The sequence below is a fragment of the Anabas testudineus genome, chromosome 8 (assembly GCF_900324465.2).
Source record: "Anabas testudineus chromosome 8, fAnaTes1.2, whole genome shotgun sequence".
Classification (NCBI taxonomy): Eukaryota; Metazoa; Chordata; class Actinopteri; order Anabantiformes; family Anabantidae; genus Anabas; species Anabas testudineus.
Window position 1 is genome coordinate 8,714,991 of NC_046617.1, and position 21,585 is coordinate 8,736,575.

Sequence of the window (21,585 nt, forward strand, 5' to 3'; positions counted from 1 at the left end):
AAGTTCTACTTATGTGCACATTTTTAGTGTACTGCCCTCAGACGGTTTGAGGTCACTGGTCCCTGTCACCTTCCACACATTCACATTAGGACTGCTACCTCCTCTGCTCATCTCACAGCTGGTGCTGACGTGTCAGTTCAGGAAAGAGGAAAGTCAGGCTCACAAAAACCACACGTGCACCATCTGTATCAGTTCTCTGCAGCTGCACAGATAAAATGGGAAAGGACATGAATGCAATGAAACAACAAAAACACACGGAGCGTTCAGGTAAATACTGCCATGGCAAAAAGGTACATTTAAAAATGCATTTGGTCCTGAAGAAGACTGTGTGTTAAGAGGAGAGGAACAAATGGTTTTAGTTAAGCTGATCTGTGACAGTTAAAGTCCTTTTTTGCCTTATGAGCCTTTCAATCAAAATAGAAATATATACCAAGCAAAAATTTATTTTGGCACTAGGGAGGACAGTGAGGAGTAATTTCATAAAAACTGTTTTATGTTGAACTTTTCCAGCTTTTCCACATAAAAACTAAACTCGCAATAGATTAGAGAGGTTTATGGCCTTCATATATGCTTGGAATGATCTGATTTGTGTGGAGAAAAATTGCAAGAACTGTTCTTGCTTGGCAAAAGAGGGTTTTAGAAGGTGGAAACTGTGCTCTACACAGCCATTCAGCACTTTAAAAATCTTTTTTTTTTTTTTTTTTGGTTTTAAATGAGACAAAAAAAAAAAACAAACAAAAGCAAACAAACAAAAAGAAAAAAACATAAATGCCACAATGTGTTTCAGAGTCAGAACATTGAAATCGGCCTCTCCTGTGTCGAGGTTGGATCCAGTCTTGGGTTGGTCAGTGGGTTGGTCCAAGACTCCCCTGCTACTCTGGCTGCTCGTTCAGCTCCATGTCAGACACCAGGATGTTCTTCTCAGTCTGCTCAGCAAGGCTGGAGTTGGTGCGGCTGTAGCGGGCCCCCTCATAGGACCCCCGGGACCCAACAGTTCGCCGACGGTACAAGTAGATAACACCGACAATCAGCAACACCAGCACGAGGCCGGTCACCATGACAACAATGAGAGTGGGCAGGTGGTCCCCATCCGCTAGGTAGAGATTTAGTAATCTAGATTATTTTACATCATTTACTTCATGGTATACAAGTTACAAGAGAGGTATCTATTCAACATGGCAGCTTATAATCACACTTACATGGTATTGAAGTATCAGCACCTGCAAACGGGAGGAAAAACAGTTAGAAGAAATTTGCGCCTTTAGTTTTAGGATTAAATTTAAATGTGTAGGAAATTTGTATGTAGACCTCCACGAATGGATTAGCCAAGTTTTCTACAAACACTATATAAACTATATCGGATAAGAAGCTTGAAAATGTTGAATCAATTGATCATATTATTTTGAAAATCTAAAGATGATTTAATTTGCTTTGGCCTTCGACTCCTGAAAATTACTCCCCATTGGCTCCACTGAGCCCTGTGTGTGCTTACTGCGTGGCCGTTTGCAGATCACTCCATGTGTACGGTTTCTGCAGGAGCCTGGCTTCCACAGGCCAGTGTTGCTTTGAATCCAGAAGCAGGAATTCGGAGAGAGAACAGCGAAGACATCATGGGCTTCCCAGTTGATATACGGCATTTCTATGTCCTCGCCCCACACTAGACCATTTCCTGTGATAAGAACACAAACATGCTCAGAGGAGCTTTAAACACTCTCAGGTAGAACTGTGTCTTCAGTTTTATCTCAAGAAGCGCTAATTTGTCATATCATGCTCTGTGTGATGTCCCTGTTGAGTCATTGAGGTTTCTAATATTGGATTTAGTTCTTCCCATTTGCTTACCAAGCATATTTCAGGGCATTTCATTCAAATTATGTAAATGCACTGATAATAATACAGTTTAAATAAATTACCTTTTCCGAGATAATGAGCTTTTTGTTTAATGCAAGAGAAACAGTCTTAATCAGGTTCCTTCTGCTTAATTGACTGTTTCATCATTATTCTATAACTCATAATCAATCAAGATAAAAATTATTCAATTAGCAAAACTGTCTGCAAGCAAAGCAAAAAAATAATTTGACTAAAAGTATGACAAAATGAATAAGCTTGCATTTAAACTTTCAAAGAAATGAAGGGTTACAAGTCTTCTGCTGCATAGAGAGAATGAAGAGACTTTGTGGAGGCTGGACCTTTCACATTGATGCCCAGCCAAGCTCCATGCGCCTGTTCTGCATAGCTCTGAATGTGTTCCCATATAAATCCGTTCTCCATCTCATCCAAGATGGATAGAAGTTCTGCTCCCACTAGAAGAGACAAAATGAAAGAAACAGACTGAGACTGAACATAACAGAATTGATCATGTAGGGTTATTTAACAACAGGGCACCGGCCTCGATGGAACACTTCTAAATTTAGACATATTGATGCATTTTGTCAATTATGTTTGCAGTGGAAAAGGTCAGAAGTGTTGTACTTAATTGGCTTTCAAGTCAGTGTCATGAGCTGTACATGCAGCCGGAGTCGGAGCCTGATCCCTACCTTTCTTACAGGAAGTGAGTGCTTCCTGCTGCAGTTTAAGACTTTGCAGGTTGAAGGCATAACAGTGATTTCTAAAAGGCACCCACGCCCACTGTCCCAGAGAATGGGGGCACTGGCCAGGGTAGATCCACTGGTGAGTCACAGGCTCATCTAGCAGAAAGAAAACAAAGTCAATTAAAGGTGAAATTCTACCAAAGAATATTAACAATAAGTGTTAATAAATTCAGTATATTGTAGTTCAACTACAAGGATTTACCACTAATTTGACAGATAGCTGCTTCCAGTTTAGCATCACAGGAGGTCGTAGTCCACTGTCCAGTAGTGGTCATGTGACCACATCCAGCGATTTGATTAGGCTCCCCATCTTTCCAGTTTGTATATAACACGCCTTCTTCACCCAGCCAGGTGAAACTCCGTCCCTGAAAACAAAAATGTAAAAGTTACAATTGAGTATCGTTTTCCCTTCAGCCTGGAAAACCCTGTTCAACTTGTGTGACTCCAGTAACGAATTGTAGTAACATATAGTGAATAGGTTTACTCCATAGTTGTAGAGTGCGATCCAGGCCGGCCGGCGCAGGCTGTTGCTCAGCAGCGTGAGGTACGCCTGCTGGTAGGGATCCTTCACAGTGGCCAGGGTCCCATTCAAAGACTCACACAGGTGTAGAGCACCAGTCCAGTCCAGGCGCTTCTCTACCACACGGTACGTTACTCCACCCAGCTCCACAGGTTTTGACAGTGATGAAGGAATCAGGGAAGGTGCTGGAGGGAGACTTTGGTCTGAAGAAACAACAAAACCAGAAAATATGATTTACTATAAGTCAACCCGGTGCTGTTTGTGGTGCAAGTCACTTTGAATAAACACTATATAGTTGTGGTTATTACTGAATATTACACCTTGTCGCCTTTGACAGATGAAGCCATGCCTTTCCATCTCACACTCTCGTGAACCCCACATGCCAGCATTCTTTGGTGGAATCCCCTGAATCATCACCACACAGTTTCCCTAAGAGAGGACAGAGAAATAATCTGAATAAAAACAGGTCGAGGACAACACCATGATGTGCGCTGATACGTGCGTGCTGTGAGTACCGGGGTCTTGTTGTGGTACGGTCCGCTGTTGTCGAGTGGCTCCCCAGGAGCCCAGTTGGTGTAGCTGAGCATGCTTGCCTTGGCCCACTGGAAATGACCCTTTGAGTCTGAGGTCAGACCGACCCAAACGTCAGCACTGACATTGTACAGCAGTGTGGTGACGAAGGCTGTAAAGAAGAGACAGGATGACAATATGTGTCAAGTGGCTTCAAAAACTTTCTTGGCAATAAATAGGGAAGTAAAATGATATGATTATGAAGTAGAAATGTAACTTCATAAACTGTAATTGGATCTGTTGTACCTCCACCTCTCTGACTGTATTCAACTGAAATTACCTTGCTCCAGATAACTGGACACCACTGCCAGTACACCACCCTGGGTCTCACATTTCAGCTTGGCTGCAGACCATGTGACCTGGGATGACTTATCACTGAACACTCTGAAACACTGGAGAAAGAGCAGCACATTTAAAAAGAGGTGAAGTTTGCTCAATTTGATTCAACTAAGTGAAATAAAACCTTATTTATGTATTTACTTCACTTCCTATATGGTATTTCCTATTTGATGGAGTCTAGACCCTTGGCATCATTTACACAACTAACATAGTCAATTCTTAATGTTTTCCTTTTGGTATGTTGAAGCTCTACCTTATGCTGGTAGGAAGACCATCCATTTGGACAGCCTGAGGGTGGGTGGGGGTATGATGGAGTTGGAGGAATAGTTCCTGTGACATTCACTCTCTTACAGATATAAGGCAGGTCAGAGTGGCACTTCTGATCAGCCCAATCCCCTGTTGACGAGAAAAACAATACAAGTGTGCTGCTTTTTGATTCTTAAAGTCTCTTATTCTGGCTGTTCTTACCTTTGCTTGCGGCTATGTAGACACATCTGCGATCACGGCTTAGCGGATGAGGTTTCCCAAGAGCCCAGGACACATAATTGAGCACAGAGTGATCAGACCAGTGGAAGCGCCCATCATTTTCGTAGGTGTAAAGACCCAGCCACCAGTTGTCACTCTCCACCTTCATCTACAGGTGCAAAAGAAACTGTTAGGAACTTTGTCAAGGCCACAGTCATTTTTACTAATGCAAGCATTGTCTATAGAAAAGAGATCCTATATATTTATATAGCAGCTTTAATGTAGTCCTGAATTGCGGCAACATTATGTGGTTGATATGCAGAATAATATGCGAAAATGTGCTTATGAGGTATTTTTAATAGTTTTTCCCCAATGAAGCTCAACTTCTTGCTAAGACAGTGGTGAGCGATTTCATCTTTGGATTCAATTACTTCCTACAAACAATGATATTTTGCTAAAGTGTGCCTGCCTTGCGTAAAGTGCTGGCCAGGAAAGCTTCCTCATCAGATGAGTGGACAGAAGCCAGCGAGGAATCAAACCAGGAGCAAATCCTCTGGGCCTGGTCCCAAGTGGTGCGGTGGTCAAAAAATTTATAGTCAGCCTCCTGGAAGCCGATCCACTCTGGTGTACTGGCGCCTGACCGGGGAGAGTTGAGATATAATAAGAAGATTATAAAATAAACAAACACCAGATAAATTCAGTATGCTGAGAGGAAATAAGCTAAGAAAATAAGACTGACCTTCAGAAACTTCTGGTTCCTTTTCAGCACTACCTAAAAGCACAATAACAATGTCATGTGTCAATTAGAAAAATAAAAAAAACATTTAAGCTGTATGGTTTAAATGAAAAAAAAAAAAAAAAACACTTTTTAACTAGGCCCTAATGAAAAGTTAATTCCTGTTGTACCTCTGGGAAGCTTGCAGATCCAGTCTAAGTCAGAGTCACAATGCATGGCCAGCCAGCTCATAGTGCCCAGGTCTGCTGCTGCACACTGCCGAATGTTGTAGTAGTAACGTCCAAAGTTCTGGTACGTGAGCTGAGACACAAGCAAAGAGTAAACAGGTTGAGTTTCAAACATTAGTTGGTACAAGCTGCATCTTTTCAGCGTAGTCATTACTCACAGCCATCCCATCACTCCACTTCCAACTGCCATTATCCATGGGGTTCCTGCGGTTCAGTCCAATCCAGAACCAGTGTTGCTCATGGTCCTCAGATTCCCTGCACATCCCATCATCATCATTATCATTATCATCACCATGTCAACATCATCAACATCGCCTCTCGGCTGGTCAGAGGTTCAAACCCACCCAAAGGCCTCATGGAGGACCTGCAGAACAAAATGCTCTTCCTCCGGGCCGCTGATGCTCAGCAGGTTGGCTCCGTGTTTCTGGCAGAACAAGTGAGCCTGCAGCCAGCTCAGCCGCTGTTCCTGCTGGGAGGAATGAAACACCTGCACACAGGTGATAAAGATGTCATTTTTGTCCAATTACCAATCGAACACTTTCATAGAATAAGTAGCATTAGCAGTAGTGTTATTTCCACTCCTACGTATGAGTGGTATCAAACCTCAGTACTGCTTCAGTACAGACCAAGTTTTTATTTAGGTGAAATGGCAATTTTTTTTTTCAGATATAAATAAGAAGCAGGTTTTGTATTAGTCTTTTATGACATTTGCAGCTGCACTGGATATTGATGGTGAACCTTGTAACAGTAGCGCAGGTTGCTGTTGCTCTTCCAGCCGCTGGGACAGGAGCCACTGAGGCTCGGTGTGGGCTGAGGTACGGGGGGCTCAGGGCTCAGCGATGTGTCCTGGTTCTGACGGCAGATGAATTTCGCCTTCGATGACGCACACTCCTTCACCTCCCACAGACCTGTTGCGAAGCCCGTCGCCATGGAAACGCAGCCGCCGTGGACTTTGACTGAAATAGATACAGGGTAAAATGTAGGTGAGCTGAGAGAACAGAGGGAAAAGTGGCCGCACTGATGAAACGTGTGGTTAGAGAGGAATGAAAAGAAAAAAAAAAAGGCGTGAAAAATGTGATTTCATAGGAGACAATTAGGAGCCCTGGATCTGCATTTAAGTTTTCACAAAGCAAGGGCAACATTTCCAGTAAACCATATTTGGGCTCTATTACTTTCTTATAGAAAATATTTTTTAAAAATTGAGCATGAGCATGTGTCTACTGTGTGTAAGTATCAAATAGAAATACAATTTCTGAGGATTCTGAGTAGAGTTATTGGTGTTGTTGTGAGACTTTTTGCTGCTTGGCATCAGGTCCAATTTTGAATAAATCCTCAAGAGAACTGACAAATGTCAAAACTAGAAATATGCTCAAAATTGTCATCCTTTAACCAGCAAAGCTAACTAAAGTAACAAACTCTACAGCTATAATCTGTGCAAAGGTCAGACAGTTCATAACTCTGGATCTATCAGTCACTCCAAAGCCAGAGGGCTCGCCCACAACTGTTCTGTGACTCATGTCTGGTTTGGATATTGTTTAAATATAAGGAGCATTCTCCCCTGTTTACTGCCTCGTTCCTGTTTCTTCAACAAACTTTTGTTGAGGAAAGTTTGATACAAGCTGATAAAGATCAGTGCATGCTGCTGATGGTTGGATGCTGTTTTTGACTGCTGCAAAACATTCTTTTAAAAAGACAGATCTATGTTATTGAATCAAAGCTGAGTTGGAGCCTAATCAGGACATTGGCATGTAGCTCTGAATCTGTATTCTGGCAAAAGAAAATACACCTGGGACCAATACAGTTTTGCTTTGCAGATTAAATAGAAAGTTGGCTCTGCTTCAAAATGGGCCTCATGATATGGGCAATTGAAAATCTCCAGCTAGAGATTTAATAATCCCTTCAGGGAAGTGAACTCATCTCTGCAACAAGAATAAAGCAATGAATAGGCAGTGGAGATACTAAATAAGGTAGCAACCTTGATTAGAAAGAGGAGGAAAATTATACAGCAGATGCTGTATGAAAGGTATCAGGTGGATAAATGAAAATAGACCACCTGTGTAGTGTGTACAGCCTTGTACAAAGTACAAAGTGCAGTTGTACCCAAGTAAAATAGAGCTGTATAAAGCTGCATGAATAAATCGTTTACTTATATACAATGAAGCTAAACAATCAACTATTTACACATTTCAAATTGACAATAAAACTGCTCAACCACAAATATTTACGTCTGATTTTGATCGAAAACATGTTCTGTAAACTATACTAGTATTAAGTTAATCATGAAAATCTAATACTAGACTTATACTATTAATAATTTATTCTGTCAATCACACCACATAATCATTTCAACATGACCTGGTGTGACCTACTTGGCTGGTCTCGATTCCAGTTGGTGTAGGACACTTCATCTCCACTCAGCCAGTGGAAAGAGCCGGGGCTCCCCTCATCATAGAGGCCGATCCAGAAGAAATCTCCAGACCGGCCAAACACCAGACTGTTGGCGAAAGCCTGCTCGAACCTTTAAATATTTAGAAGGGCTTTTAAGGACACAGCACTGGCCAAACACACTGTGTTGTTTTATGATTATAACTGTGATGTCCTATAATTACTACAACGGTATGTGTATGTGTGTGTGTGTGTGTGTGTGTGTGTGTGTGTGTGTGTGTGTGTGTGTGTGTTTTGCTGTACACACCGATTGGTAATGGTAACAAGGGTAGCTCCATGCTCCTCACAGGATTTCCTTGCCTCATCAAAAGTGAGCAGATCTTCTCCCACCCAGTAACACGCTGGACTGTGCCACTTCCATCCCTGAGAGGAGAGGAGAGGAGAGGAGAGGAGAGGAGAGGAGAGGAGAGGAGAGGAGAGGAGGAGAAGAGGAGGAGAGGAGGAGGAGAAGAGGAGGAGAGGAGGAGGAGAAGGAGAGGAGAGAGGAGAGGAGAGGAGAGGAGAGGAGAGGAGAGGAGAGGAGAGGAGAGGAGAGGAGAGGAGAGGAGAGGAGAGGAGAGGAGTACCATATGAAACATGAAAACTATTTTCCTATAAGTATTTAGTCAATTAAAACCTGTAGAAGTAGTAGAAAACTTCAGACGCATTTCTATCTGACTCCTGGGTATTCATTTTCTCACGTTTTAGTAGCACAAAGCTTTTCAGGGTGGGAGGCGAAGATACTTTATATGATTTACACTTGCTCCCATATACAAGTCAAGCTTATCCCAAATACAGAACAAAAAGAATACGTATGTGCATACTTTTTGGCCTCAATCCCTCCTGCCAGCTCATGTGCTGTAGTTGTGGACGTGTACAGATGTGTTTAGAGCACAGCCAACATAAAAAAGGTCATAGGAATGAGATATTGTGTGAAAATCATAGGGAAAGACAGTTTGTGTCTTGTGTGAATAAGCCCAACCTCAGGCGTTTTTCACAACCACATTTGGCATCTGGACAAAAACCTCAAAGATTCCAGCTGCTGGAGAGGCTAGATCGGTTGAAACTCACATCTCTTTAACACTCTCTCAGTCTGCCCATTCCTTATTTTCGGGGCCTGCTGTCAAAACATTGCAAACATTGTTTGCAAAGTATTTGAAATGCCTTATTTCAGGTATGACTATTAGCAATTCAAGAAAACTCAGCACTTTGATTTCACTCCATAAATTATATTAAATCTGAAGCATTCATTATAGTCAGTATCGTAAGTGGAAGTATTCCTAGTACTTCAATTATATAATGAAAAACTAATGCAGAGAGCAAATGTCCACAGAGCAAAAGAGCATTATTTTAGGGTCCCCCTGGTGGCTGAGGAGTCGTAATCGACTGCTTACACCGAGGCAGCCTCCTCCATTAGAGATCAGTGCTTTCTAATCTCTGTGTATTCACACACAAAGCAACTGAAAATGACTATCACTGGATGTAGAAAGCACTAAAATAAACGGTATAAAGAGTTACAGCTTCAAGTACATCGGCAGCATTACAGTAAGTTGAGGTAAATGCTGGTTGCTGAGACAGTGAGCAGGCCTTCTGTTATTGCTGTTTCACATGTACCATGAACTCAACTCATCTATAAAAGACAAATTGCACCACCACAGGGCCCTGCCAATGACCCATGTCACATTACCACCCAACATGCCTTGTTCTCCAGGGAGAAAGATAAGATGCATTCCACCAAACAAACGGTTTAACCATTCAATGATCTTTGTTAAATGTAACAGCTGAAAACCTGCACGACTTCAGATCATTTACAACATAAATCAACATTACGCAAAAATGCAAAACTGCTGGCATAGAGATACAGACATACACACTGTTTCTCACTATAATTATAGTCTACTATACGTCACACGTTTGGGGGTTAACATCGGTTAACATTTTCAGAGATGGTCAGGTAGGAACAGGTCAGGTATGAGAGAGTTCAAGCCAAATATGAGGAGAATTATGGTGTGTGAAATCCAAGACAGATGTATGTGAGTCTTCCAGATGGTGGTCTAGTTTACCATGTGGGTGCAGTAGTGGGCATTTTAGGCTTGTGTGTCCTCTATACACCTCTTAAAAAAGAAGGCTCTACAAACGGCTCTTTTTTGTAGATGATTTAAAAACATAATGCATTTTGTGTTTTTATCTGTTTGGTCTCAGAAACGACAACAGTCAAAAGAGAGTGGTTGTGTGCCGGGTTGAGTTTGTTTGTGGTGCCTGGTAACGTTCCAAGTCTTAAGGAAGTGATTTATATTATAGTTACAGGCTGGGGAGTGATTAGTAGGCGAGTGGCAGAGTGAGAGATAGAAGGGAGCTCTGGGAAAAGGGGTCAAAGTTGAACGGATGTCGAAATATTTAGAATAAAAAATGTGATCCCAGTAACACTAGTGATGGATAACTGAAATGCTGCAGGAGAGCTGAATGTGAGTCATGTGGGGTAAAAACCAGACATATATTGAGGATAAATTGCACAGTGATTTTAAAAATGAGCACTAAATGACTAAGAGACAATACAAAACCTAGCACTAAACACAAAAAGAAAGTTAAACAGCAATACTTGTTTGCAGTCTTGGTGCTGTGGCTTCCCATCAGTCTTTATTCCTCGTTTCTTGCAGATGGAGAGGAGAGTCAGATTACAGGGACTGTCATCCCATCGGCCCTCCTGCACAATTGAGCAAGACACAAACAGAAATGTGAACACAGCTGTTAGTTGTATACACGTGGAGGAGACGTGCTGACAGAGAGCGCCTGTTATTGTGAGGTGATTAAGGCCTCAGGTCATCAGGGGGCAGCATGAATGTGCAGGAAGTCACTCACAGCCCCCCACATGGAGACGCAGTCTTCTTGAACGTTGCGGAAGTTATTGGGTTCAAAGGGGTGCCAGTAGGTGAAGATGACTGGTGTATGGTCCGTCCATTGGAAATCCATTTGCATTTGAGTGTCGTGAAGCCCTATCCATAGCTGGTCAACGTCTGAGAGAGGACACAGAGAGACAAAGGTTGAAAACACAATTATGGAAGAAAAGCATAGTCTTAAAACGATTATGGTTCCAACTATGACCTTAGTATAATAATAATAATAAAGCTTCCATGAGGTTACATAATTAAGCTGGAACCCTTCCATGACCTAAAAATGTGATTCCAAATGTCACAGTCTGTTTTTCAGCTCAGAGCAGAAGGGGAGAAGAAGGAATGTATACCACTCAGGCACGGCCTGGAGAGGAGAGCAATTACTGCAGTGTGGGGAAACAACTGGAAAACAGCTGAATATTTATTTTACCGTATGTATTTGTTTTACCAGAAAATCCAAGTGATTTTTTTAATGACATTTTTCAGATTGCTAAGCCAAGAATGTGAAGAAACATTGCATCGTTCACAGAAAACTATGGAAATCTCAGGCTTTAATCCGGATTGAGATAACGTGTGAGATTTTTGTTTCTTTTTTTGTCTTATTAGCAAAGCAGTAACAGTGATGTAAAAACAGCGAACAAATCACCTTTCTTCATGTGGCGTATGATGAACTCTAGCTCAGGCAGGGTGTGGATGCTGACCAGATTGGCCTCCCTCTTCTGGCAGGTTTTCCGAGCTGTTTCCCAGTCGCTCTTTTCTGTATTCAGTTTGTAACAGCCAGCCTGGAAGGACTGCCAGCCCACATCACACTCATATCTCTTGTCATCTACCCACGAATCTGTGGGAGCAAAAAGATAAAACTTTAACTGGACTGTAACTGCTGCGCTCTACTTTAAAAGACGAACGCACACACCTATATACTGACCAGTAGTGAAAGGGTCCAGGGTGGCGTTCGGCCTCTTCTTACAGATGTACGGCAGGGCAACAGAGCAATCACGGTTTTGCCAACGACCTGAGGACTCAGTTCTTATCACAGCACAGTTCTCTTCGTCAGCATGGTTTGGTTGTTCTGGAGGATGACAGCAAAAAATATAAAACTCATTAGATCATTGCTAATGCAGGGAGCCTTTGTTCAACTCACATAACCCAGAAATAGACCAGTGGACAACAGTAAAAGACAGTGATTGTGTTGGAAAGCCTCCAGCAGAGTGTTGTTAAAATAAGAAAGGACGCTCATTCAGCATTCTGTGGGAGATGAGTGTTTAACCCTTTCATGCATTTTGAGAGCCTCAGGCATGAGTGTTTCTATTCCCCTCTAGGATTGAAAAACACAATACACTTGAACCGACCCTGAATGAACCTATTTTTCATAGAATTACAAAAAAAAAAAAAAAAAGATCTAATAATTCACATGTTAACATATTCTAATTCTTCAAATGTTGAGCCTAGCTGACCAATGAACTGCAGAGTTTCTAAGATTTTCTATGGCTCTATTAACCTTAACTCAACTGTAGTGACCACTATGCATTAAAGGGTTAAAACGATTGCAGCTACTTTAGGCTTAAAAACACATATAAGGTAGAGTTGGTTTTGCAGACTAACCTTGCTCCCAGTTGAGATATCTAAGCGGTGAGGAGTCAGACCACTGCCAGCCTCCATTTATGTCCAGGTCATTGAGGCCAATCCACAAAGCAGCACTGTAGCCTGTCAGGAAACCTACAACAGCAACAAGACCTTTTACAACGGCTATAAAATAAGATATGAGGAAATACCCTCTGTTAGCTCTATGTTCTTTAGTGAAAGGAAGACACGACAAAAGAAAACACTTTTTTATTTACCCATCATTTTAACTGTTTTACAGTGTACTGGCTAAATAACTAAAGAGTTGTGTAACAGCAGCTACTGTTAGTGTGGTCTAATATTAGCAACAGAGTCAGAGCACCCCAAAAATCATTTACTCTATTCCACTCAGCACAGCGAATTTCACAGATATTGACTTCTGCTATGTTTTATGATTGTAACAAGTTAGGAAACAAATGTTGGGTAGACAGACTTGATAACAGAGCCTTGTGGCCTCAGGTTAATATAGTGAAATTAGAAATTTGAAGGTTTTATTGAGAAATAAGTTAAAATGGTGATTTTAAGAAGAGTGCAAATGGTAAAATTGCTATATAGCTGTATAATAACGTCTTCTTAGACTTTCCTTTTCTATTTTACATGCCACAGTGCAAATCATAATGGCTATTTTCAGCGTACAGGCAATGTGTGACATCGATAACTTCAAGTTCTAGTTAACAGATAATTGCCAGCACATGTTACTTCATGAAATGGGTTCAGGCATTATTTCTATCATATCACAGATGTTGTTAGTTAAACAAATGCCTTCATTGGGAGGAGGCATCCCTGCACATAAATGCACCTACTGTATGTGTATATTGAATTTACCATTGATGTAAGTCTGTTCGTGCAGCTTGGTGATGCTTAAGAGGTCTGCCCCCTGCTGCTGGCAACTGAGCCGAGCCTCGTTCCACGAGAGCGTAGCCTGGAAGTTAAACTGGTAACAGCTGTCTGTCAGTGGGTCGGTATCCCAAAATGTCTCACAGTCAGAACCTGATAGTGAGGGAAAGAGTCAGGTAGACCAGAGGAGAAAACACATGGAAAAAAACAGTGGTGGAGTGGAAGTTGTGTTTGCAGTGTAATTGGAATGAGGTGCAAGAATACAGTGACAACTCACTCTTGACAGGACAAAAGCCCCAGCGTTCGTCCTTGCCGTAGTCATGGGTGGTGGCACACCACAAGTGACCATCCTCACGCCCAATGCTAGTGCAGCTGTGGAACCATTGGCCATCGTACAGGAAGGGCAGGTAGCAGGGGCGGCCGTGAGAGTTCCCCTGGATTGTGTAGATCTCTGGGGAACAAAACAGGGGAGACCTTATATCCCTGTACGTGGCATCAAAGACTTAACCAAAGTTATGGCCGTGCACTAGACTGAACTGAAATACTTTATCTGTTTTCTTAGTCACTTGTATAATTAAACACAAGATTAAAACGGAGGATGATGTTACAGTCAAAACAGCAAAGTCAAATGGTGTCAGCAGAGGGAAGAGTGAACAAATAAAAACAGACAGCTTATTAGGACATTTCCTTTATAGTGAACATTATGTGAAAATGGGTATGAGCTAAAAGAAAATCTGAAAACATATAACTCTATATATTATATCTGATTTCTTCTGTATGAAAATACCCAGTGGTTGCCATTCTGCAGTAAACTCTACTCCACTGCTATAGTAGTGTGAAGAAAGGGGCAGCAGAGAGAGCGAGAGGGACAGACTGGATTTGTAGTGTTCCCAAAACACATTTGGCCAATGGAAAGTAGGGCAGACATGTTAAAAGAGGGAGAAAAGATTTCTGAAGCTCCCTCCCTGACTCCCCTCTCTGCTCCACCACTGGCTGTCTGGTTTGCAGTGGAGCTGCTTGCCGACTGACTAATGTCAGAGGCATTCCTGTCCAGCAGCAAGTTCACTTCACAAAGAAACTTGAAAAGGTCGGCACTTGAAAGTTAAAAATGTCAATGCATCCAATTCCCTTGCCACAAGAAAGCAAGCGAGGATAAAGAAGAAAGAAAATGGAGATTTTCTGGCCTTACGTTTATGGCAAGGTTTGATTTTAATTGCAGTCAGGCAGAGCCTGGTAACTACAGACTCATACAGCTGAACAGCCTGAGCGTCAAAGCACAGTTTGCAAGCGAACAACTGTGACTTTTGGACAGCACTGACAGTGGAAATGAGTTTTCATTCTGAACCACCACGGGTGGATTTCATCTGCACTGAAAACTATATATAAATACAAATATACTTGAGGGTGAGGACAACTCTGTGTGTTTCCTGGCATTTACAAACACTGAGAATGTTTTACTTGGCTCTCAGGCTGGCAGCAAGCCACTTGTCCTCAAAAATTGCCTTACTAATGCTAAAATAGTTCTTATTTTGGCTAATCAGTGATGTAATGAATTCCATTCTCTTTTTGTGTAAATGAAAAAATGCATCTGATTATGGAGCCACCACAAGAAAAACAAAGGAGAACAGCAATGTAGGTGAGAAAACTGATGATTACTGAAGCCTGTAATTATCCAGTAAGATGCCTTTCATGTTGTTTGAGATGGTGCATGAAGTGGTTTTACATTAGGGGTCGAGGTGCTTCTTCACTACTGACACCAAAAAAGCTTGTAAATAGTAAATTAACCGAACAGATCGTGTAAAGAGTGTGTGTTTTCTTTCTATGGTACATCCTGAGTAACACACTGTGTTGCTCAGGATTCACTACACATAAAAACTGCAGGCTCCATAAAGAGGTATGCTTAAAGTATGCTTACCACGATATGTTTTAGCACACAGGTCCTGCAAGTCACCATGCAGAGCCCATTTGAACTTCGATGGAGACGAAGTCGCAGAGGAGTTCAAAAGGGAGGGCGATGGAACGTAGTTGTTAAGGTTGTCCAGCACCTGGCCACAGTTCCAAGTCCAACGTACTCTGGGCGGCTCGTGGTCACAGGTGTACACGCCGAGAGGAGACCTGTCCCCCCTGGAGGTGAAGTTACCAGTGGTCACGCCCAGACACAAAGAGGAGCCCAGGTTGAACAGGCGTCCCCGGGTCACCCACTTCCAGCGCTGGTTGGCTTGCTCACAGTGAGATGACAGGACAAGGGAGTGATCCCGCACTCCCAGGCACCCCTGGGCGCCCTCATGGAAGAAAGCAAAATCATCAGAGTCCAAGGGCGCTGTGCAGAGAGAGCGATACAACGACAATCAGTCAATAATGCTGATTAAAACGGGATCCTGTGTTTGCAGTTAATGTGGCAAGAAAAGAGGTCAGGGACCGAATCCATATCTCCATTAACGGATGCAGTGCTGGGTGAGAACTATTTTCAGTTGTGGCCTCTGTTGTCCCTGTGTAATATACTTCAGCCTAATTAATCCTCTAATAATCCTGTAATAACCGCAAATCCTGTAAACACACGACAGAGCTTCCAGCAGGAAGTAATTGAAATGTCGTGCAATAAACTGCAAAATGGTTGCACGTGTTTTTAATGCAAGGTTAGTATTTCATCAGAAATTCACAAAGTTTGACCTGGAATAACCTCCCTAATCGTTCCCTTCAGTTTACATTTGAGAAATGTGTATAAAACTGTAATGGTTTTAATGGGAAGCTCTCCTCAGTCTGCATACTGGGCACAGTAATATCTTTTCAGTTTGTCCTGGTTGTTTTCCAACTTTACCTGCCCTACCCACTGCTGATCACCTGATTCAGACAGGTTCAGTCTGAAGCTGGAAGATACCATCTCAGATGAGGGTGGAGTGGGGGAAGGCAAAGTCACCTGGGATCTTCAGCAGTGGGTAGGCCAAGGATAGTTGGAAAACAAACAGGGCAGTGGGCAACAATAACAATATAGAAAGAGTTCAGAGCAGTGGCTGGACATCGTCCCCAGTGACTGGAATTGCGAGAACAAAACCCAACAACCTTTCTCCTGAAAACATGTGGTTTTCCTGTAGTCCCTTTTTTTATTGTATTGTATTTTTTTATTTTTTTTTTTACCATTTAAAGAGTGGTGTGGTGTGTGGTAGTGAATGTGGGAGAGATAAAGACAAAGAAATATTTGTAATGGCTCTAGGAGTGATTCTAAATTAAAACGACTTTAAAAATCCCCAAAAATAAACATTAGCCTCTTCTCTCAGAGCTGAAATTCAGAGCGGAGGCCATGAGACCCTCTGCATTCCTACTCATCAGGCTCCTGTGAGAGGCCAGGAACCGGGGAAGGTGGGAAAAGTCACTGGGCATTTGAAAAATAAAAAAACAAACCCACAACTCTCATATGTGGGTACTTTAGTCCCCTCAGTATGAGCAATCGCTTGTTTGCCACCTCTCAGCTTAAACACTCCAAACATCCTGTGCTGCTTTTATGGACACAGAGACAATAGGGTCTCGTCAAAAGCTCCATAAAAATCCCTATAATCTGGAGGAGACGAATGCCGCGCCCCTCTTCCTTCACTCAGCCTCTGTGGTTGAGTTTCTCAGAAGCAGTGTTGGCTCATTTGGTCGGTAAGAGAGCGCGGTGGCAGAAGTTTGACAGTGCTCTGTATGGTGTAATCAGATATAATTATCACCCTGGCCTTTTTATAAAGCTATCCATTTTACAGCACCGCCCAGCTGTTGAGCTTGTGTATTGCCAATTTATTGTTTCAATCTGAAAAATGACTGTTGCCCATCGTATGTGTTGCCTGACAGGGAAATGAAAACCCTTGAATCATCTCTGGAAGGTTTAACCCTTGTCTGATGTTCATATTGTTGTTGTTCAGCCAGTGGTGGACCCACTGCATTATGGGGTTTTTAATTCAACACAATCAATAAAAGTTGACTTCATTACAAGCAACATAAACAGCATATATAGTTATATTTTTGCCCTTTACCTATACTACATGGTTATAGACTATATATTAGCAGATAAAGATTGGCTCCCACAAGCCAGAGGATAAAATGTGCAGGAATGTGAGAGCAGACCATAGACTGTATATATCTTTATATACAGTCTATGGAGCACACAGGGGTCGGTGCTTAAATTTTTCAACACTATTGAACCTTTTGAGGAAATGACAGGGCCAAAATGTTAACAGTGCATGGTCAGCAAGAATGTGCCATGATACAGAAAATGAGCAAAGGCCAATGAGTGTAAGCTTGAAAAAATAATTAATTGGAGCTAACTATAAAACTATGAGCTTCTCCTGCAAACCAAAACGTTGACTGACACAAAAATCTTGGTTGCTTTTAAGACAAAATTATCTTTCCATGACTGTTATTCTAGTCACTCCTATAAATGCAACATAATCCACAGCTGGATCAAATGTTTCTGTGGAAAATCACTGCCTGGTTTATCCATCGAGTCGAACGTTGACTTCTGCAAGGAACAACACTTCTTATGTTTTCATCACCTAAAACTATAAAATAAATTAGTTTCAACTAATGATTCTTTTCATTACTGATTAAATCATCTAGCTATTACATTCCTATGTTGCCAATCATACCCCTGTATTTTCTCTTGTTTCAGCTCTTTGTTATGATTCACTCTGCTCTGCAATTATAGCATTGTATCTGCCATAACAACCAAAATTAGCTCAAGACTTATCTGATATGGTTTCCAAACTAAAAAAAAACAAGTGGATACTCAACTAACGGCTGTTAAACAATAGTGGCTTGTTAACGAGCCAGTAAATCAGTCTGATGCCATTTTGTCATTTTCACAAAGGGATTAAAAGCCATTTTAAATATAGACCACACAACTTCAACTGTGCCTGTGGGAAGATTTTTTTTTTAATACCAGAACCCTCCCAGTAAAAATCAGCATTACATTGTGTGTTGAATTCACTTCACTCTGTGAATATAAGCTCGGTATTAATGTTGTGACAATTTGAGATGCTCCTTGCAAAAGCTTTTGAAGCACTAGACAACCTGAAGCTGATGTTCCAGACAGCAAGAAGCCAATTCAAAAAGACGTTTTAATTCCAGTCTGGGGGGGGTGGGGGACACGACTGGATGTTTGATGTGAGAAAACTCCCGGGCAATCAGAGAGAGTGCAGAACTCCAGATTAACTTTAAGCCATTGAGCCCTGTGAAAGCTAAGCCACAACTGCTCTCCTGCTGTGATCTCATCCTCCTCTGTGCCCTGTCACCCCCTTTTTTCAACACCGAAGACGGTTTCCTACTTGAAGAAAGAGGCTGAAACTCACAGCCAAGAACAACCAGCAGTACTCGCCAACAGAGGCAGCTATTCCCAGAACCGCCACCTCCTCAATACAGTCATCTGCTGGGTCAGGTTTGATGACAATATTTAAGAATGTGGGTGACTATAGTCAGGAGCGTGTTTAGGCTTGTTTTTCTCCATGCCTGTTGTACGTATATCTAATCTGTAGATCTAAACTGAAGTGTATGGTTTTTCCTTAATCTTTTCTTCTTTTGGCAGATGTCTCACGTGGGAAACAACAGGACTTTAACTGGTCAGTGTGATAAAACAGCAACCAACAAACAGGCAGGAAATTCCAGGCTGCTGTGTTTGTTTCTTTGGTGTTATATGGTGGTCTGCCCTCTGAGACAACCCGTGGACAGGCTTTTGCCTCATCCAGGCAGCACAGGAGAAGAGAGACAGGGGCTATATTTGCATTTTGCAGCCATACTCGGAGCTAAGTGGAAGCTTTGGGAAAGTGCATATCAAATTTAGAAAGCAGAGTATGAATAAGTGCACACTGTTGAAACTTTCCATGCCCCCCTTACTCACGCACAGTGTGATGGGAATAACAATTTATCACAGCGCAGGTTTAACTGGAAATCATAAATGTAGCAGGGCCAGAGTTACTTGCAAGTCATTTGTGGACGGCACAGTGCTAAATACAAAGTTTTTAGATTATTCTCAGCAAAAGTCGTATGATCTACAGATCTGCAGAGAGTCTCACATGAGGAATGGGAGACTCACTGTGTCGTCCCACCCCACTCAAACCCACACAAACTATTTTCTATTACACCTCTGATAACCACAAACAGGGGAAATGTAGCTTAGTTTCTTATCAATCTGCACGATATATAAGATAGATAAGACATATTTCCTATGTGAATCTCTGGTGGGTGGGAAACAACTCACCTTTCCAAATAAACCCTTTTATCACCGCATTCAACTGGTGAAAAAGTGAGTGATAAAAGGGTTTATTTGGATCGTGTGAGAATGCAAAGCCACACAGTCTGAAAAAAAAAAAGGAGGGGGTAAATCACACATAATCAAATGCAGTAACTTTGAACCTTTTATAATATCACTGTGATTAGTTGAAAACTGATAAGTAAATAGGTGGTAAATATTTAGGCAGTATATTTAACAGTGATTCCACTTTAATTAGGTCTACCTCATCGATATAGCATTTTCTGTGCAAAGCAAAACAAAGCAAAAGTCCTCCTCTCCATCCAAGTCCACTTCAATATCTCATATGCTCCCTGCTCTAGAAAGGTGGGTTGACTCAGCACAGCATCAGTAATGGTCTAGTAGTTACTCAGGCCTGGTCTGAATGTGTTAATTGTAAACTATAACAGGATGTAAAGGTCACATCTGGCCACAGGGTGCCAAATGAAGCGTCACTCCAAGTCAGTTTTCCACTGTGGCCTAAAACAACTCGTCCACAACAAAGTAGAACAGAAACATGCAAAAAAAAAAAGGAAAACGAAAGCTTTATATAAACTTTGGGCCTAAATGCAGACATCACAAAAGAAGACGCAGCTAAGCCTGCAGCCCCCATTTTCTCCTCCTCCCCCGTTCCTCTGCACATCTGGTTCCACTCTGCTCGGACTTTTGGTTCGTGGCACACCACAGCACAAAATCCACAGGACGCAGAAAGCTTTTCACGACTTATTCTCTAATGCATCCAAACAAAAGTCGCCCCATGCACAACAGGTTTCCGTGCCTTCCCGGTTTTCGGACTTTTACATGATTGAAATCAAGCGAGCACTGAGGCTTTTCTCACCCGTAACGCTCCCCTTCAGTTCCAGACTGAAGATGAATAAATATAAAGTGCATTTGTAAAGTACAAGTTGCCGATTTGTCCATGTTCCCCTTGATTTGCTGTTTCGGTGGCGGTGGTTGTCTTGCATGCTCACAACTACAACACACGCACACACATAGACACGCTGCAAAACTCAAAAAAACAAAAAACAAAACAAAAACAAGACACAATGCAGAGGGGGGAAAAAAGCCGGAGCAGGAGCTGCCCGAGCGTTTCACTGTGAGGACGGATGATGATGATGATGATGCAGAGTCGGTGGAGAGTTTGACCGCTAGAGCTCCGTCTGCCTCCGAGTCAGAGATGAGACTGAAATGAATGGAGCAGCGTCACAGTGTGCAACAGTGTGTTTGTAGGGTTCCCAACATGAGGTCCGGGGACCTACAGGGGCCTGTGAGGCGACCCAAAAGTGAATCGGTCTTTGTCAAATTAAATCTCAAGAGGTGCAACTCAGTGTCAACTGAACTTGATTGAAGTTATTGTTTTTGTTTATTCTCTCTCTTTTTTTTTTAAATCCGGAATTTCTGTAATATTACCATTCAGTCAAAAAAAAAAAAAAAACAAACAAAAAGAAAGAGTCACCTTGTTCAAGAAATGACCACAAACTGTGTTTTTTTCCCCCCCCCGCAGTTTTGCATTTGTGAACATGAGCATATAGCCTCTGTTGCAAAATATGATTCAGAATATTCATTGTGAGCAAGTCATTTAATTTAGACTTTAATCTCCACATTTCAAGTACCAGTGTATTCTTTTCACTTTTGGAAAGCTGAATGTCAGTCTCAATATGGACTGAACACATGTTCATACATTCACAGCATTAAGTCTTGATGTAGTAAAATATAAATAAACTAATATTCCTGATACATTTAATTTAGGACTTGTGCTCACGCTTTACAGTAACTTTGTTGTACTATTTTTTTGTATTTTCACTAAATACTGTGTGGACACAGCTGCCTTCTCCAGCTTCCTAAACAAATTATATATTTTGACCAAAAACAAACAAACAAAAAATAGTTTATGCAAATGAGTAATGCCTGCTGTATATACAGAAAAAGGAACAAAAATCTGTGAAGTCTGTTGACAGAATATGTGAGCAAAGTATATTAAATTTGTGGATATTATGGAGCAAAAATGATTCAAACCACTTCAGCAGAATAATAAAAAGTGTTCAAGTGTTTTCCACCAACATCGTCCCTCATCTTCTTGACAGAAGCAAGGTGACTACAGACCTGAAGCAG

The 21,585-nt window shown here is 41.8% G+C and overlaps 1 protein-coding gene across 1 annotated transcript; it reads right to left on the reverse strand.

Annotated features, from left to right (window-relative positions):
* Positions 1–580: 580 nt before the first annotated feature.
* mrc2 (mannose receptor, C type 2) lies at positions 581–20,643 on the reverse strand. Its single transcript, XM_026355865.1, has 29 exons — positions 20,312–20,643; positions 15,133–15,537; positions 13,495–13,668; positions 13,206–13,370; positions 12,363–12,476; positions 11,686–11,829; positions 11,407–11,598; positions 10,729–10,883; positions 10,469–10,573; positions 8,138–8,253; positions 7,815–7,963; positions 6,184–6,401; positions 5,790–5,932; positions 5,604–5,700; positions 5,389–5,518; positions 5,222–5,254; positions 4,952–5,118; positions 4,486–4,651; positions 4,271–4,413; positions 3,959–4,070; positions 3,624–3,790; positions 3,429–3,537; positions 3,073–3,311; positions 2,791–2,953; positions 2,535–2,684; positions 2,187–2,300; positions 1,493–1,669; positions 1,200–1,220; positions 581–1,093 (listed from the first exon to the last, which is right to left on the reverse strand). The coding sequence occupies exons 1-29, from the start codon at positions 20,436–20,438 to the stop codon at positions 873–875; spliced, it is 4,416 nt and encodes a 1,471-aa protein (XP_026211650.1). The 5' UTR covers positions 20,439–20,643; the 3' UTR covers positions 581–872.
* Positions 20,644–21,585: the final 942 nt, after the last annotated feature.

Excerpts from the sequence above, each read along its gene's own strand:
- mrc2 (XM_026355865.1), bottom strand. The coding sequence starts at position 20,438 with ATGCAAGACAACCACCGCCACCGAAACAGCAAATCAAGGGGAACATGG. Across the intron at positions 13,371-13,494 it reads GGGCTTTTGTCCTGTCAAGA|GTTCTGACTGTGAGACATTT; the intron begins GTGAGTTGTCAC and ends CCTCACTATCAG. Across the intron at positions 5,255-5,388 it reads GATCTGCAAGCTTCCCAGAG|GTAGTGCTGAAAAGGAACCA; the intron begins GTACAACAGGAA and ends TTGTGCTTTTAG.